Raw genomic sequence first — 18,318 nt, 5'->3', positions numbered from 1 at the left:
ATAGTTCGACTCCTATTGGATGTATGGCATGCTAAGGTGGTATACATAGCTATGTCTTGCAAATAACTATTTAACAACTAAGTAGAGAGTGAAAGGAATGATTTTTAAAACTTAATGCATGCAACAGGTATTCTTTAATTCTATAACTTTACATGCATGTTGTACTCAAGTAGCAATGGATGGTAGTTATATGCATTTTATCCGTCATGCCCCCCCCCTTTTGGCCCTCCCCTCACCCCCCCTCCCAAAGTGATGGAGGTCTTTATTCTTCCTAAGCTAGCACACATGGTTTCCCCCTTGTTTTGTAGTCTTTGTTTGCTACACTAGTCTATTACTCTGCTTTGATGTATGCCTATAGCAGCATTATAGAGCCTTTAAGCTTTGGTTCTTTGTCACAACCTCCTCTAAAAACATCCTTATTTGTGAAGGAGTGTCTTTAAGACCTCTACTCACCACTTCAAATGGGATAGAATCCCCCCCTCTAGATTGGTGGCCCATGCTTTTACATCTAGAGTATCTATGATAACTTGTTAAGCACCTTGAGACAAAAATATCCCAAGTTGTCTACATGTGCTCCATAGATTCATATATATATATATAGCTCATAGGGCTTAAAATTACTAAAGGTATTTAAGCATTCTCCACAAAATATTGCCCACATACAAAAGCTAGTGCATGGCCATATCATACACCTCATATGACACCTCAATTAGTATATGTGCACAATCTCCAATCCTCATCATTTGTTCCATCACCTATACTCAAGGTGTCAATTACATTAGTAAGAATCAAATGAGTAAATCACCAAATAAAGGTGGAGTGGATAGTTGTCCTTACCTTCAAGTTGCAACATCTTGGAGTCTAAAAAAGGTACAAAAGATAAGGTTACATCATGCAAGCACGCATTATAGGATGGCTTTCATATTTCATAGGCCACTTGGCTAGAAAACATGTCATGAATCCCTCTGGAAATTAAGCAAAAATAAAAGTTTCTTTTGATGGGGAGCCACCTCTTGAAATTAAGAAAGATTGCAAGTTTCTTTTGATGGGCAACCATGAGAGTACTACTATGATAAACTACATTAACCGATCCTTGGTGCATGAGAGAATCAACCATTTCTGTCCTTAAAAGTATAAAAGCAATCATGAAATCCTAAACATGGACAAGACATAAAGTTTCTTCAATCCAAATGAAATATGTGAGAAACATGCAAATCATCTTTTGTAAAAGTTTTTGCAATCAATGGCTTCTAAGTATTAAGGGCTTAAAATTTCTTTAATCCAAATGAAATATGTGACAAATATATACATCTTTTGTGGGGTGAGAATAGTTACATTGAATGGGATCCCCCAATGAATCCCATTTTCTAGGTTTCCAAGCCTAGAGTTAAAATAACTCTCATGTAGAGTCGATGCAAGGCTGCAATCTCTCTAAGTCGATGAGAGGGGCTACAACAAGCAGATCTCTCTCATTTACACATGGTATTCTAGAGAGTGGGGAGGGAGTAGGAGCAAGGAAGGGAGGGCCGTGTTGGTGGAATAGCAAGGCATATCATAGAGGATACAGAGCTATTGGCTCAATGGTATATGGAAAAAATTGGCTTTAGGAAATGAGAAAGAAAAGCATCGACAGCTCAGGCGGTAGGCGCCTTGCTTACTCATGTGGCTGCCGGCGTTCGAATCTTGCTCGGAGAGCGCAGGTCCTGAGCAGATGTGCCCCTCGTAGAGAAGAGTAGTGGGCGGGTGCTCGTAGTAGAGAGTGGTGGGGAAAAAAAAGAGAGAGAAAAGAGAGAAGATAGAGGAGAGAGAGAGAGAGAGAGAGAGAGAGACCAGGGGCGGGGAGAGAAAGAGAGAGCGGTAGAGCCTTAGTTCTTTCACTCTCGTCCTTCATGACATGTGTATCAACACTTCATCAGAGCTTGTGTCCTCCACACTCGTCTCATGTGGCTACTTAATCAGAGGACCTCTTATCATCTGACTATCTTGTTTCGCAAGCTTTCGACGCCCGTTATGGATTCACAACACATCTTGGTTTATCTGGCTATGGTGTTTCTGCAGGACTTCTTCTTTCTTTACAGCCAATTCCAACCCTTCGCCAAGGCCACATACACTAAAATGCCAAGGAGCATCGTCCAGGCCCTCCGCTCCCGCATTCCACCAGCTCCTGCTCCTTGCTCCGCACCTGAGGTCGCATATGCTTCCGCGCCTACAAGATTGCTTCCTGGTTGCAACCCCATCACGCTCTTCTGACTGCAAGGAACACAAGGGAAATGGCATCAGCTCGTGGTGCAATGGAAAGGACCCGAAACACAGAAGCCGGTTAACGAGAGAGAGAGAGAGAGAGAGAGAGAGAGAGAGAGAGAGAAGCGAATCCAACTCAGCACTAGCTTCACAGCCACAAAAACACTACAGAGAATCGCATGTCTCGGCATCATCGACTGCAAGGAAATAATGCGAGCATGGATCCTTACCTTGAGGAGCTTGGGCAGAAAGTGATGCTGTAATCTGCACCTGTGCAGGTGAAAGTGCTGGTAGGATCGTCAAACGCGTAGCTGTATGCCTTCGGACAAGCTGCCTTAAACATCTGCGAATACGTGCTAGGCTTGCAGGTCGAAGGATTGGCGTATGCCCCTTGGCAACAATACTGTGCGGATTGGAAAGCATCGCATGCACTTTTGCAACCCACTACGCCTCCGTCGTCCAGCACCTGCAATTGGCTGGGGCAATTGAGATTCAAGTCGCTACTGCAGCCCGCCGTTCCACAAGTGCCGGTTCCTCCGACCGTAGCCACCGCAATCGGAATGTTGTAACCGTCCACCAAACTTACATCGTAGAAATCTTGCTTCATATTGCTCTGCATTCCGGCTAACGTGAACTCGGCCAGAGTGGCCGGGGTCGCGGCCCCCGCACCACTGCATTGGAGCTTCCCGCCGCAATCTCCTGAGGCGCAAGTGCCCTCACCCGAAGATGAGAAAGCACAGCCGGTCCGTCCCCAAAATCGGCCGGACCAGCCTGCTGGAACCTGAAGGCTTGTGGATTGACCGGATCCTAGCTCAAACCCGCCATTTGCAAGCAAAGAAGAGCCCGCATTGGACAGGATGCCCGGCCAAACTGTGTATGGACAAGTGTTCACAAAAGTGAAGGTTGCTCCAGTCGCCCCTGACGAGCCGAACACCAGAGACAATTGAAAAAATTCAGGAGATCATCAACACTTGTATGGGAGTCAAATTCTGCACTATCTATATGTATTGAAAGCAGCCAATTTACCATCGCAGGCTCACACTCTTCGTGCAGATCGAGAAATTAAGAAAATCTTTCATTGAGAGATCTAAGAACCAGGAAATTGGAATTCGTTCGGGAACTTATAATGAGTCTGAATTTAATTCCCGTCTCCTAATTTATGATATTTGGGGAGCTCCTCCGTCTAAGTTGTACGTTTCATGGCTTTAAGGAAGGTTAGGGGTCGGAGCGCAAATGGAGAGCAAGTTAGACACATCGCTTGCCAAGGCTACAAATTCTCTATACAAAGAGCAGTGGACCTGATGAGAGTGTGACCAGCGTCACAAGAACGACAGATCCGAAGAAGCTCCACGGGCATGGTGGATTCATCTTCAACAATGAGCAATCCTATGTGCTCCCTCCTGGAAGCTGCAATGCCTGCGTGCGAAAGTCGAAGGAGAACTTGCAGCAGCCTCCGGTATCGCTATAAATGCAGATGCTCGCTCGTCACTGTAAAAAAGAAAAAGATGGAATGAGGCTTGCCTGCGTGTGCGTGAGAGTGAGTGAGGCGATGGGGCTGAGACAGATAAGAAAATTCGCATACAAGAGGGACAACAACATGTGGGGTAAGGCGGCAGAGGGGACTGAGCAAAGGTGGATGAATGAGATGTGGATAGGGAGGGAGAGGCAAGAGGACGGGAGGTGGGTAGTTTATGTGTCTGGGGGGGAAGGCAGGGATCGGCTGCTGCTGGTTGCAACTACTGAGTACGTAGCTGGAGCCCAGCTGTGGGTGAAGGTGGAAGGTAGAGAAAGTGAAGGCACGAAGCAAAGGTGGAAAAGCAGCACAGAAAGAGAGATGCGAAGTAGAGGAAGAGATACAATATCACAAGAGGCAGCCAGAACCTCAAGTATACGTATCATATGAGGCAAAAGTAAGTATCACGATTCACGAATCACTAGAGCTGCGTCATAAACGCACTAGGTAGCCGTTGAGGGGACAGAGAAGACTCGAGAACTTGTTCAGAAAAAGCTCAGATCACTGCTATCGAGGCTGGCTGGGCACGGGGAATGCTTATCACTCACTCCCTGCAAGCTCAACTGCTTGAAACAACGGAAAGAAACTAATGAGCTTTGACACCTACAAGCCGGCGAACCAACCCCTGAACTGTAAATTACGATTCGGCCTGCAGATCTTCTCCTTTACAAGAAGAAACCCTCCGACGATCTACCGAATTCTACCCGCCCCCACACAGATGAATCACGTAGAGCACGAATACATGAATCCGAGGCTAGCTTTGTGCAAAAAATATTGCCAGCTTCACCATCATCGTTTCGCAGAAAGCGGTGGAGTGAAGCACGGGGGGGGGTTGGTCGCTTGGCAGCTATATGTACGCTAAACTATCACATATAAGGAATTACAGCCTTCTTATATAAATGAGAAGCGAAAAGGGGGATCAATGAATCCTTTGCTGAAAGCGAGCAGCGATTTAAGCAGAAAAGGCTTGATCGAAAGGAAGAAGTTCAGCAGAAATATTCAGAAAATGCATGCCTGTGCTTGGCTGACTGAAAGTTGGCAATGCAACCCAAATTATAATGGGCTTTCTTTTTTCTGCGTTTTTGGTTTGGCATTGCACAAGTACACATCTTTCACCGACTGATTCCACACCCAAAGGTCCAAAAGTCCAAAACACCTCGTCGGCATACAAAAAACACGGGCGGCTTCCTGGCGGTGGATAACACAAACTTTTGCAAAATGACTCCGATTTGACACGAATCCACAATGTTGGATGGTCAAAGGCGCTAGGACCCATAGTACTTGGTACTAGCTACAACTCTCGTGGAATTCGTGTTCAAAACCACTTAATCTGTGGCTAACCACCTAAACCTAGCGTAAAGGGGCCACTAAAGAGGCGGGTATATCATCAACCCACCCAATAGGGAGGTAGAGGCCACCGAATGCTCTTCATAGAAAAAGATGATGTGTCAAGCTCTCCTTTCACCATTTTTTGGACACACAGTGCCTTAGTACTGGCCCTCACTTGACCTAAGCTTTGGCACTCATAGATTTCTATCTTCCACAATTTTTTTGAAAAGTTTAAAAATAAAAATTAACTCCCTATTACTAGCCGATGACTGCGATAGCTTTAAATCTGAATTCTAATTTTAGGAAGGTTGTTTCCGCCATGGATTAGTGCTAAAAAGTTAGCCCTCCATAGTACCGGCCCCCTTACCCTATATGAGTCAATATGGAGTGACGAGGGAGCTCTTCATTTGTTTGGTTATAGGATTGTATTAAATAAAATAGTAAAGATTGGCTTAATTTATCTAATTCTAAAGGAAGCAAATAGATTAGTGCTTGGAGATTGGAGCTTTATTTCCATGTTAAATCTCTCCTATCAAATTCAAGGCTTTGAGGGTGAAGGAACTTTTTCCAAATTTGATGTCCAAAGAGCATTTTTTTCTCAATAGCAATGCTTTCCAAAATATGTTGTTGTAAACTTGGCCTTAGACTATGCGTTAGCCTATATGCATTCGTCACTTTGGACCTAAGCAAAGCTAATGACAAAATTACATAGTTACATGATGGCAAATTAAACACTATGACAAATGTGCTTATTCCCTATGCAATCTCCATGCTACACAAGAAGTAGCAACATAAACTGACAAACCGTGCCAGTTCCAATAAAGACATTTTTGTGTACAACACCATTTTATTGCTCTTATTAACTAAGTCTAAAGCAATCCTTTAAAAAAACCTGCCTTACTTGGATATAAGGTTGGACCAAGATTCAAACTTTGAGAGGCTACATTGACTCTGGACCAAGTGTTTGACATATAGTCAATAGCTTCACCTGCTAAAATCTAGGTTGTCTTTGGAGGCATCTAAGTTGTCCATTAAGGGTGGCAATGTCTTTGAAATAGAGATTTGATTGGATATCGTCCAAGGTGGTGAAGAAGTTGGCTTCACTTCCCACAATCTAGGTTTCTTCAAAGACACTTAGGGTGTCCATCAAAGGTGGCGGTGTCCTTTAAATAGAAATCTCATTGGATGTTGTTCAAGCCTATGGAGAAGCAAGCTCCATGGAGATCATGTATCCTTGAATGGAATGCAAGGAATATTATCATTAAGCATGTCTTGTCAGCATATCTAGTCTTTATCCTCATTTTTATGGTGTTTTAGTACTACTTGTTGGAAGAGGCTAGAAAAAGAATTTTGGTATTTTATGTGGGATGGAGGGAATGGAGGGCAAAGGTTTCATGTCATCACGTCAAATGCTATCATCACTCCAAAGGGGTTAATTAGGACTAAGATATGGGTGTCGGGGGTGGGGTCTTGGGGGCCTGGGCCTCCATGACCTAGATATGGCGATGACTCAGTCCAAAATCACAGCACTAGAGTGTGCCTGTGTGTGATAAGGTGGTGGTAGCACTAGGGGTTTCTGATGGCAAGGAGGGCATAAAACTAGCTGAGGTGCTGGCAGTCTCTGAGTGTACTTTTTCTAGGTGGGGCTAGTCTCGGCTATTTGTCTCCCAACAAAGTCTCTCTATGATGTCACTTGAGCTCTGATAAAAACAAACCCAAGCATTTTTTATCTTCGTACTCCATCACCCTACGGAGTGGGCCAAATCCCTCTCTGAATAGACAGTGGTATCTTAATATGTGTCAAAGTTAAGGCTTCAATCTCTAGCCCGAGGTACCAAGTGGGTCATGAAGTTATTTTGGGGTACTCATCCAACGGTGGATTGTATGACGTGGTTTGTAGACCAAGCTATAGAAAAGAAGGTTGGTCCCTATAATTGAGGGACTAGGAAGAGAAGGTATTGTCTTTATTCTTGTATAAGGTTAAAGGCTAGTACATTTAGCTCAAAGGACAGGTCTCTTTAGGAAGCTATGGAAGGGTAAGCGTGGGATAAGTTGAGACAACGGTCTTGAGTATTCAATTTGGCGGTGCAACTTCATCAAAAGAGGGGGAACCCCTAGCAACATTGGATTTGCATTTTGGATTAAATAGAGCAAAAAATTATGCTAAATTCTATGCTACTTGCTACAAGAGAGGGTTGGCCTATGAAGAAAATTAGTTTGGTAATGCTTTCCCTTTTTTAGTGAGTTACTCGAACGCGGAGCATATTCTAAGCTTCAATCACTTAAGACTATGCATGTTTACTAAAATTTGTACCCCAGAAAGTTCATTAGTATAGGAAGTGCCTCTTTGAATTTGGATGGAGGCCAAGGGTTTCTAGGATTTAGGGGTCAACTAGTCTAGCTATCATTAGGTTTATTTAATCTAGGTTCAGTTTTGCCATCTTTATTGGGGGATATTGTAGGGTTCCATTTTTTTCCAAGCTTTTGTCTGACAGCTAACTAGAGCTCATGTGTTGAATTCAATTTGGGCTTGTAGAAATATGGTCAATTCTTTGCATAGGAATCTATCACAAGGGTGGCAAGTAGAGGTAATTGCACTGATGACTAAGACTAGTTTATAGAGATATGCATTTGCTACGACAGGTAACTTCATCAAAGTGACTTTTCAAAGTTTGATTCTAATCATGGAAGCTCTAATGGAAGACATGAGTATTTAGCTCATATGCCAAAACCTTTTTTTTTAAGATATATATTTAATTCTGAGAAAAAAAGTCCCAACACAATTGCTTTTATTTGTTTGTTTTGGCCATGGATATTTGAAAGATTTAAATTCGATCTTTTAGAAAGGGAGGGCATCGCCATATAAGCACTAGATAAGCAAAGATTAAATAGTTTATGTTAGCATGGTACTTAACATTACACAATCTTGATTTTGTGAAATCCTAGAATTTTCCATCAATTAAAGTAATTTCTCATTCTCAGCTAGTCGAGACATGGAGAGGGTGAGTCTGAGTGACTATTGTATGGAATTGTTGTGGTTGAACTTCTATGATTTGCTATAAAATGGTGATCTCATTTATACTACAATTGATATCGGATTACTATATTTTACCGTTTCTTTCCACTTGAGCAATCTTTGCCTATCTTCATAGACTTTGCCTACTTGGTGTGTTAGCCTTTGTTAATCCTTGACATCTAGCTCAGTAGTTTCCATAACAACTTCCAGTCCTACATAGCAACCCATAGATTACAAGAGCTAAGCATCTTTGTTGTGAGCCTGTGAGCCAAAAACTTGGTTGGGCATTTAACCAGTCAACTCAAAAATAGTAAAAAACGCTGTCAACATTTGGCCTACTAGTGAGAGATACGCTGAAAGTGTTGAGTGGTGAATTGAGTTGATTAAGTATAGAAGTCTATAGAATTGAATGCACAAGTTCCAACAGCAATAGTCTATGCTAACTCGAGTTGAGTTACAACGACTACTCAGTGTCGCAAACATTTAAAAATAGTCTCTCACGATAGTCTGAGGCTATCAACATCTTGCAAGCTATTTGATAATGGGGAGCTGGACTAAGAAGTGCTCTCAAGTAACCCTACATATTATTTGTTATTTCAAGGATGTATGACATGCACTCGGTGGTGGTGAGAGAAAGAAACATGACATGACGAGAGGAATAGGCCATAGCAGTTTGGAAAAATATGGAAGTCTAGGTAGCTCCCATGAATTTATGTGATGAATGAAATTGGAGAGAGGATCCAGAGAATCATTTGTAATGATGAGCTTAGGACAAATAAGGAGTCGATCGTGAGTAGAGGAGAGACATTCTAGGATACCACATAGACACCAGGAGTGAGCCATTCTGAGTATATGTCCACGAAGACCCAAGCCTTTCAATAGGGAGGAACTTTTCAAAAACTAGCAAGAAGAAACCAAACAATCATCCACAAAAGGGTTACAAATAGGTCATGAAACGTAGACCAAGCTATGAGCATGGTTCTCCAAAATGACACTATGAATCAAGATGTGAAGCTGTACATGTTTCAGGTAGAGAATGATGACAAAGATCTATGCATGGGCAGAAGCAAAAGACCAACATAGTCAATGTCAAGCTTTTAATCGAGACCATGGATGGTTTTTTCAAGTTAGTTTTGTTAAGAAGCTAAAATTTTATATTGGCATCAAAAATTTGTATGCCCTAATAAAAATAAATGTTTGAAACATTTGCCAACAATTGAAACTTTTATGCAAAAAATGTTAAAGTTTCGCCAAGATTTACATTTCTTCCTTCAAAATTTAAAAGAAAATATATAAAAAGGTACTAAATTCCACCGATATTGTGAAACTAAAAAAAAGGAGCTTGAAAACTTTTGCCAAGATTTTATATTAATATATGAGCATAGCATCCCTGATCAAGACTCAAAGAAAAGCTATGAGAACAAAGCACAATGGCGACCACTACTATTGGGATGTAGGAAATTTAGTCACGCTCCATCAGATAACAAACACCAAGTGTAGCAATGGTTCAATGTCATCACATCGGGGTGTCATGACAACTGTCACTATTAGGACAATAGACGATTGCTCCTACACATCCTTCTAGACATCAAACACTAAGCCGAGCACTGGTACAAGGATGTGACCATGCACATCATCAAAGACCGAGGCCTGCAATACCAAAAGTTCCAGTGGCTACCCGGTGAGTGCCAACTTTGTTAGCAACTAAAGGACACTGCCATGTGCATGTCCATACAGGAGAGTGTCACCATGGAGATGGCACCTAAACGGGGAAGATATAGCCAAGTTCCCCATTGTCAAGAATAAATCATCTACTTTTGTTAATATCAAATTCTAGGATTTCAAATAGACTGAAGAAGATGGATCGCTACAGTCATTTATAGAGTTTCATGCAAGTTTACCATATCAGCGGTGCAGTGTGACAAAGGAGTAGTATGTAAACTACATCCTATGCAATTGGCAAAAATAGCTCATCTAATATTGGATACTTAAAGGGTTAGCAACAAATGTCAATGGATTTTTTGAGAAGATTCTGACAAGAGATTAAGGAGAAATATGTTTGCACTAACTTAGCAATCTAAAGCAAAAGGAACACGATTCGATTCAAGATTTTGTGCTCTAACAACGAGCTTTGATTAACCAGCTCGATACATCTCCAAATCATAAATCATTGTGAGCTTGTTTGATTACAGTATGTACCCAGATTGATCTTAAATCTCCAGAAATAGCCAATCCTACAAAGACATATGAAGATTTGTTGAACCGAGATGTTACACTGGAGAGATTACACCCTCTAAGAAGAAGCCCAAGAAGAAAGTGGAAGCCAGTGATGATGAGGATGCCTTAACTAAGCTTGAAAAGCTCAAGTCCACTATAAAAAAGGCCCTAAAGAAGACAAGTTAACAAGAAAAATTGAGTTAGGAAGAGAAATGGTGTAATAATTGCACCAAGAAGGGCCATATAGAAGATGAATGCAAGACAAAGTACTATGGCATTTGATGTAAATTGTGGCATGATGAATCTACTTTTTTGGTATGCCAAGAAAAAGCCACCATAAGCGAATCAGGTCAAGCCTGAGTCCAAAAGTAAAGAGTCATGACCATTGAGAACCCGAGCAAGGAAAGGGTTCATAGAATTGTTGCTATTTTCGTGATGGAAATCACATGAAGTCTTAATACCCCTTATGGTAGGAGCATTTGAAATTTCTCCAAAGTAATAAACAAAGGAGATAAGTTGACCCAGGATGTGACACAATTCTAGCCAGATCTCATTGGAAGGCCTAGAAGTAGATTGCCTCTCAAGTAACTGCTCAGGTTCTCAAGGGGAATGCTCTAGTAAGAAACCTAGCTCTTGATTTAAGTAAAGTACCACCAGCAAACAACTCAACAGAAGCCTCGACAAGCCAATCCCAAGAAGTCTCGAGTTCTAAAGGACAACCAAGCCTTGCAATAACTGGAGCATGGGAAATTTTCCAACTAATGAAAATAAGTCTCACTATAGTAGAATTGATCAAGAATGCACCTTATTTCAGGGATTTTCAAGTTGAACAACCCAACCCACTATCAAAGCCGTGGATTCATTGGCTACTATTCTTGTCATTCACATCTGATGGTAGATGATCAAGTCCCTTTGACTTTAATTAAAATTAAGAAGCAAAAAGTCTCAAGAGTGATTATACATGGTGGTTCTAGATCCTAGCAATTGTGATGAATAAGTTGCAGTTGAAGAATATGAAACCATCTTCATTCTGAGTTCGCATGGCTGATCAACGACTTGTGGAGCCTGTGGTATTCATACCTATGGGTATTCAAGAATGCACCTTATTGCAAGGATTTTCTATTGCAATAGCTTCAAGTTGAACAACCCACTATCAAGACCGTGGATTCATTGGCTACTATTCTTGTCATTCATACTTGATGGTAGATGATCAAGTCCTTGTGACTACAATTAAAATGAAGAAGCAAAAATCTTAGAAGTGATTATACATGGTGGTTCTAAGATCTTAGCAACTATGATGAATAAGTTGTAGTTGAAGAATATGAAACCATATTAATTTTGAGTTCGCATGGCTGATCAATGACTTGTGGAGCTTATGGGTATACATTTTGATGTTGATTTAACTATTGGTGGAAATCATTATACATTGAGTTTGTTGGTTATTCCCATGGAAGAGAATGCATATACTTTATTACTTGGAAGACCCTGGTTAAAACATGCCGAGATATTGCATGATTGGGAACCAAGTTAATGACAATTAAAACTGGGGACAAGGAAATTTAGATTCCAACTAACCCAAGTTGCATACCTAAGAGCTACAGACCACAGGATCTGGAATTCAAGGATCAATTTCTACAAGATGCTGAAACTCAGTTTATGGAACTTCATACTCTACTAGTAGGAGAAATTAATATCTTTCAAACAGCTATTGAAGTAAAATAGAAGAATAAAGAAGCAAAAATGGCTGCACAACAAAACCTGTATCCCAATACTTTCAATGAAGATGTAGTTGTGTAAAGGGATATTGCCAATCCTAAACTCACCATTAGTCATCCAAGTTCTAAGCAGTTGCTTCCATAGCCAACTAAGGAACTAAATCTGGGATCAGAACAAGTGCCTAAAATACTAGTCATCAGTGCTTCTGTGGTAGATGATTACTACACTAAAGTTAAGAATCTATTCATGCAGTATAAAGATGTTTTTATGTGGAGTATATAGATCTGAAAGGAGTTCCTATAGAAATGTGAGAGCATAGAATCCCTTTAGTCCCTGATGCCAAACCCATTAGACAACAAATTTATAGACTCAATCCGAATTTTGCAGAGCAAGCTAGACAAGCTCATCCTTGAGCAGGTTTCATCTACTTGATTGATAGAAATGATTGGATTTTTCCCTATTGTGGTAGTACCTAAGAAAAATGGGAACTTTGAGCTTGTGTGGATTATATAAATTTGAATGCCCAAATTGTACTTGACCCTTTTCATAGATGGTGTTTGGATCAAGTTGTAGGACATGAGATATAATCATTCATGGATGGCTATAGTGTCTATATAATTAGATATTTGTTGCATCAAAAGGTCAGACCAAAACTATTTTTGTGACTGAATGAGATGTGTATGCCACTAAAGTTGTTATGCCTTTTGGACTCAAGAATTCATCTTCTACTTTTCAAAAAATTATGGTGGAAACTTTTAGGGATTATCTTATCGAGTTTATTGGCATTTGTTTGGATGTTTTCTCTATTTACTCAACTTTCACTACTTATTTGCATTATTTGAGTAAGGTATTTGAGAGATGCAAACAAGTTATTATGCCTTTTGGACTCAAGAATTCATCTTCTACTTTTCAAAAAATTATGGTGGAAACTTTTAGGGATTATCTTATCGAGTTTATTGGCATTTGTTTGGATGTTTTCTCTATTTACTGGACTGTCACCACTTATTTGCATTATTTGAGTAAGGTATTTGAGAGATGCAAACCAGTGGTTATTTTTCTAAATCCAACCAAAAGAATTTTCTATGTCGAAGTAGGTATAGTGCTTAACCATGTCATATCTAAAGATGGAATTAGGAATAAACTTAGCAAGATCAAATCCATTGAGTCTATGCCTAAACCTACCAATTTGATCTTTTGTTGGCTTCATTAGTTTTTACAAAATTATTGCTCCATTATATGAGCTTATGATTTAAGTTCTAGTGGACTCCCGATTTGTCCAAATTCTTCCACAAGTTGAAGCTCAAAGCTTTTGAAATACCAATCGTAAGGCGACTGAGATGGGATGTCATATTCCATGTGCATGTAGATGCCTCTAAATTATGCTATTGGGATCATTTTAGCTCAACTAGAGGGTAAGATGCATTATGTTGTTTACTATGCTGATAGACTGATTATCGATCCCGAGTTCAATTATACCACCACCTTTGAAAGAGAAGATTTGGGAATGGTTTACACTATTTAGAAAATTTCTTAGTATTTTTTGAGAAGTCAGTTCATTTTCTATGTGGAACATCAGGATTTATTATATTGTACAACAAAACTGTCATTCAAGGAAGGTTGGTGAGATGGATGTTGTTGTTGCAAGAGTTTAATTTCAAAATTATACATAAACTTGGTAATTCACATGCAGGAGCGAATTGTTTATCTCATCTTCCATAGCAACATCTGAGTCAGGAGTTACTATGAGCAACTTGATGCTAATCTGTTTGCTTGTTCATTTCAATGAAATGAAGTATGATAACTTGTTGCAATATTTTCTTGGGGGTATTTTTCTGGAGTAAATGCCTAAAGATAAGCACATGCATATTGTTGTTAAAGCCTAAAAATGCACTTTGATTGATGGTCAATTGTATCGCTAATGTGCTGATGGTATATTATGCTGATGGGTATTAGCCCATGAGCGACCTATCGTGTTCGTCGAGGCTGATATTGGTGTTTCTAGAGGTCATTTTGTAGATGAACTCATGGCTCAAAAAGTTTTGCAGGCATGTTTATGGTGGAGTAACTTATTATGGGATGTCCATGCCATGTGATGCCCGTCAAAGTACAAGAAGGATGCTTCCACCAAATCATATGCCTCTGCAACCAAGTGAGGCTTGGGAAGCCTTTAGAGATGGGGCTTAGATTTTATTAGTCCTTTTAAAATAACTAAAAAATAAATTTCAAGAAAACTAAAAATAAAAAAAATATGTGATTGGTACAACAAATTATGCTACGAAGTTGGCTGAAGCAAAGGCTATCAGAGATAACTTGGCTCGCACTACTGCTAAATTTCTATTTGAAATCATCATTTGCACACATGGTTGTCCAATTGAGTTTATAAGTGATCAAGGCACTCATTTCATGAATGAAGTATTTTAGGTTTTGACAAAAGAATTCATGATTGTTCATTGAGTTGCTACTATCCAATGTAATGGGAAATTTGATTCTACAAATAAGAATTTGAAGGTAGCACTCACAAAAACCATTAATTGTAATTGCATGGATTGGGACATGGCATTGCATGCAATATTATGGGCTTATCGAATTCCTTACAGGGTAAGAGCCAATATTACTCCATTTTGACTAACCTTTGCGTTGGATGCTATGGTCCTAATCAAGTTTCTAATCTCGAGTTTACGTATTGCTACATAACATAAATTGGGCAAACCTTAATCCATACAGCACCGCTTAGAATTCCTTACTAAGCTCACTGAGTTGCGCTTATGAGCTGCATGGACACAATAGGTAATTCAAAGGTAGAGGAAGGCTTGGCATGATAGGTATATAGTGCCTGAAATTTGGAGAAAGGTATGCTTCTGTTGTTATACCATATACAATATGATAAAGATGAAGCCAAATTTCAAAATTGGTTGGGATGGTTTATATAACTTAGTGGAAGTTCATGACAATGGGACTATTGAATTAGCTGATCTAGAAGTCAAGGTGATTCCCAATCTGATCAATGGGAACCAAGTGAAGGAGTACCAGAGTGTTATAGAGAGTTTATGATAATGGACTGTGGATAGAGGCTTAATCAGATGCCACATGGAATTGAGTCTCTTAAACTCGCCACTACTGGCACTAATTATGAGGTTTATATAGCAAGTGGGTTTCAACCAAGGAATCACATGGGACACTTAAATTATATACGAGTCATCTCAGTAGAGCAAGCCGTTGGCTCGTGCATGACATTGCCTTGTGCAACCCTCATCTCCCTCATTCTGTATCTTCACACTCATTGCTTCCTTCACTCCTCCTCTAGCAAACTTGTCTTATTGATTCCCCCCATCTTCCTTGTATTCTCCAATTCCAACATATCTATGGCTTCATCTGCATCAATTACATGTGAGTGAGCTACCAAGAGGCAATGGGTAGCTTTGCAGCTACAAGTCTGTACACTAGACTCTCAACCTGTAGTTTTGCAGTAGCTACAGGTCCCTACACTAGACTCTCAACCCATATGAGGCAGACACCCACAATGTTAGAACCTTGGGGGGAAGGATTCACATTGATGGATCGTTTTAAAAAGAAGTGTTTTGGTTGGCCCCCATGCCCATAGGAAATTGCAAAAGAAAGTTTAGGTGGCTACAATGACCCATTGTGATAGGTAATTTGAAGATCATACCTTCCATCACTTGTTGTAGGGTTACCTAATTAGCAAAGCTATTGATGTCGATTCCAAACACTTTTACCAGTTCCTTCATTGGACTCAAGAAAAGCCTAGGATATGTAGCTCAAAAGTTCGTGGCTAAGGCCTTCGCAACATATGAAGGCAAAGTCTAGATCAACTAGCTAGACATATTCATAAAGACATTTGATAAGAAGTTGAAGGGAGTGTGCATGGCATACCAAGAACATTGTAAGTTGCAGCCTCACCTCTGCATGATCTTGCACAAGTTGGAGTCTAGGGAAATTGGATGGCCAGGCACTCTAAGGTTGGAAGATCCAACTCCCAAAGTTATGAGTGACTGGAGTGATGAGTGGGTCAAGCACATGCTCAATAGAGGTTGGGAAAGAAATAAGCTTAACAATAGTGGATGGGTCTAGCAAGACAATGGAAACTAGCTGGGTTGTGTAAGAACCAGAAGTGGAAGTGATATGATCTTGAGAGAAAGAGGGTCCATCATCTACTCCTACCCCTAGTTTCTTGGGAAAGGCTTGGTCCACCATAGCTCAACTGCATTGGGAGACTATGAAGCCGATCCTTGAGGAACCACCTATTACCACTACTGCCGCATCTTCGAAGGATAAGTCTGAGCAATATGTGTTCACACCTCCCACCTCTCTAAGGAACCCCATGGTGCAATATCCTCCCCCATCTACGTTAGAATAAGAGAATACCATAGTAGAGGCAAGGGCAAATAAAGGTGGAGGTGGTGTGGATGAGTTAGGCAAATTTAGAAGTTCCGACTGAGAAGAGGAGGCTAAGGAGGCCAAAGAGACTAAAGACAAGACATCTAAGTCTAATCCTGACATGACCACAAAGGAGCTGAAGAAGCTAGATCAGGAGGTAGAAGACCCAAAGGTTGAGTCAGAAAAAGAAGGATTTCTTGAGTCAACAACTATGCTAGCTACTATAGTTGCTCCTACAACTTCAAAGGAGACTGCCTCAAAGGTCTGGTAGATTGCAAAAGAAATAGTTACAAAGGTGCAAAGCAACCCCATTGGATCCGACAAACTTGGTTCGGACACAAAAATTCTGGTAGCACCCTTAGACATAGAGATAGTGGTTGCCTAAATTGATCATGGGGCCACTGAACTGGGAACAACAAATGTGCTTAAAAGTGAGGGGAAAAAAATGGCAGAGACCTCACTAGAAGGCACTTGTGGAACAAAGCTGCCAAAGTCCTATAAAGGAAAGGAGATGTAGGTCATGGAAGATGAAGAGTAAGTCCAGGAATAATAGCCATCTCATAGGTTCCTAGGACCATCTCCTCAACTAGCTCAACATGTGGCGTGGATTACCAAGTGAAGGTGTAAACCTTCTATTTTACTTAGAGGACCTCTCTAGTCACAAGTGGTAGCTACAAACTGGCAACAGTTATGAAAGTTGATGATGGAGGCTGCTCGGACAGTGCACCACATAGCCCACAATGTGGATACCTCCACAAGCTCTATTCTTTGATGCCAAGAGCATAGTTAACATGTGTGGAAATTGAAGGGGTGGTACCATGAGTCAGTGTCCAAACAACATTTCAAAGCAGGAGAAGAAGACATATAAGAAGTCCACCTAGCTCCAGACAACCCATAAACAACCAACTGCTCCAAATGAAGCAATGGGTGCACTAAAGATAGCTCAAGATACCAAAAGTGGTTGATGATCCAATAAGAAGAATGGACTGCTACATTGAGGGGAGCCGAGGCTGATTTGCAACAGCCTTAGTAGGAAAATGTGGCCCTCATACAAAAAAATTCCACCCTCTAACAGATCCAGGTGGTACTATAGACCCTTGATCAGACTATTGAGCACCCTGGAGTCCCACCAAGGAGACAAGAACTAGAAGACGAGGGTGATGGAACAATTCTAGGAGGATAGGATCAGCTAACAATGCAACAAAAGTCCAACTAGGCATGATGGGCAGTGGCAATGCAACCAATATTGTACCAATGATAGCTGTCGTGGCAAGTTCGATAAAAGTGACCCCGCATTTTAGAGAGTCCTATTTTACAATGGAAGACTTTGTTAGATTTGGAGCCATGGGTGGGAGAGACACCACATTTTTTGGATGTTGGTATGCAGACATCCCTCCTCCATTTGTAGAGCAGGAACTAGTACTGGCCATAAATTTTGCTATAGGGAGGAATCCAAATTTGAGCACAAGGACCCATATGAAGAGTACACCTGAGTGCTCTTGGGGAAAATATGAGTTTTGACAGGGATAACCCCTCCTTGGCCTTTATTCTTCACAAAAGAAGAGTGGGTGTATATACTAGCCCACAATATATGGTTTCAATCAACCTAATGGGCAACAAGTTCCTTCAATGATGCAATGTTGGCACTAGAAATCAAGCAATAGGATGCTTTTGCAGCTCAAAGGGGAGAAATTGCACATCCTTTAGTTAACAATCTACCCTCGAGGTTGTCCCAGTTTCCTTCTTACAAAGCCCAAGTTTTGTGCTTGGTATAACAGATGCTCAATAATACACTTGTAGGATAGTAGACGTGAGAGAGGGGGAGAGAGAGGAGTGCACATGATATAGCTGCATGTACAGTAAGTGTATTGACAATGAACATGAAGACATA

General features: G+C 40.7%; 1 protein-coding gene across 2 annotated transcripts; it reads right to left on the bottom strand.

The window, feature by feature from the left end:
- Positions 1-1,251: 1,251 nt before the first annotated feature.
- Positions 1,252-4,812, bottom strand: LOC147897126 (pathogenesis-related thaumatin-like protein 3.5). 2 transcript variants are annotated; one of them, XM_087381762.1, is made up of 3 exons: positions 3,540-4,812; positions 2,472-3,159; positions 1,252-2,250 (listed from the first exon to the last, which is right to left on the bottom strand). In XM_087381762.1, exons 1-3 carry the CDS (start codon positions 3,607-3,609, stop codon positions 2,073-2,075), a joined length of 936 nt encoding a protein of 311 aa, XP_087237888.1. In that variant the 5' UTR covers positions 3,610-4,812; the 3' UTR covers positions 1,252-2,072. The 2 variants fall into 2 exon arrangements, with proteins under 2 accessions (XP_087237888.1, XP_087237889.1); XM_087381763.1 differs by lacking the exon at positions 1,252-2,250 and having other exon boundaries at positions 2,468-3,159.
- Positions 4,813-18,318: the final 13,506 nt, after the last annotated feature.

The sequence above is a fragment of the Dipteris shenzhenensis genome, chromosome 11, assembly GCF_047967505.1.
Source record: "Dipteris shenzhenensis isolate YYH24624 ecotype China chromosome 11, Dip_SZ_1.0, whole genome shotgun sequence".
In the NCBI taxonomy this organism is placed as follows: Eukaryota; Viridiplantae; Streptophyta; class Polypodiopsida; order Gleicheniales; family Dipteridaceae; genus Dipteris; species Dipteris shenzhenensis.
Note: the sequence above shows the minus strand (reverse complement) of the source record. Positions and strands in the feature narration are given on the sequence as shown.

Bases quoted from the DNA above. Each gene is read 5' to 3' on its own strand.
- LOC147897126 (XM_087381762.1), bottom strand. From the start codon at position 3,609: ATGAATCCACCATGCCCGTGGAGCTTCTTCGGATCTGTCGTTCTTGTG. The intron at 3,160-3,539 runs GTCCACTGCTCT...TCGGCTCGTCAG, and splicing joins GCTGGTCACACTCTCATCAG to GGGCGACTGGAGCAACCTTC. The intron at 2,251-2,471 runs GTAAGGATCCAT...TGTTCCTTGCAG, and splicing joins TTCTGCCCAAGCTCCTCAAG to TCAGAAGAGCGTGATGGGGT.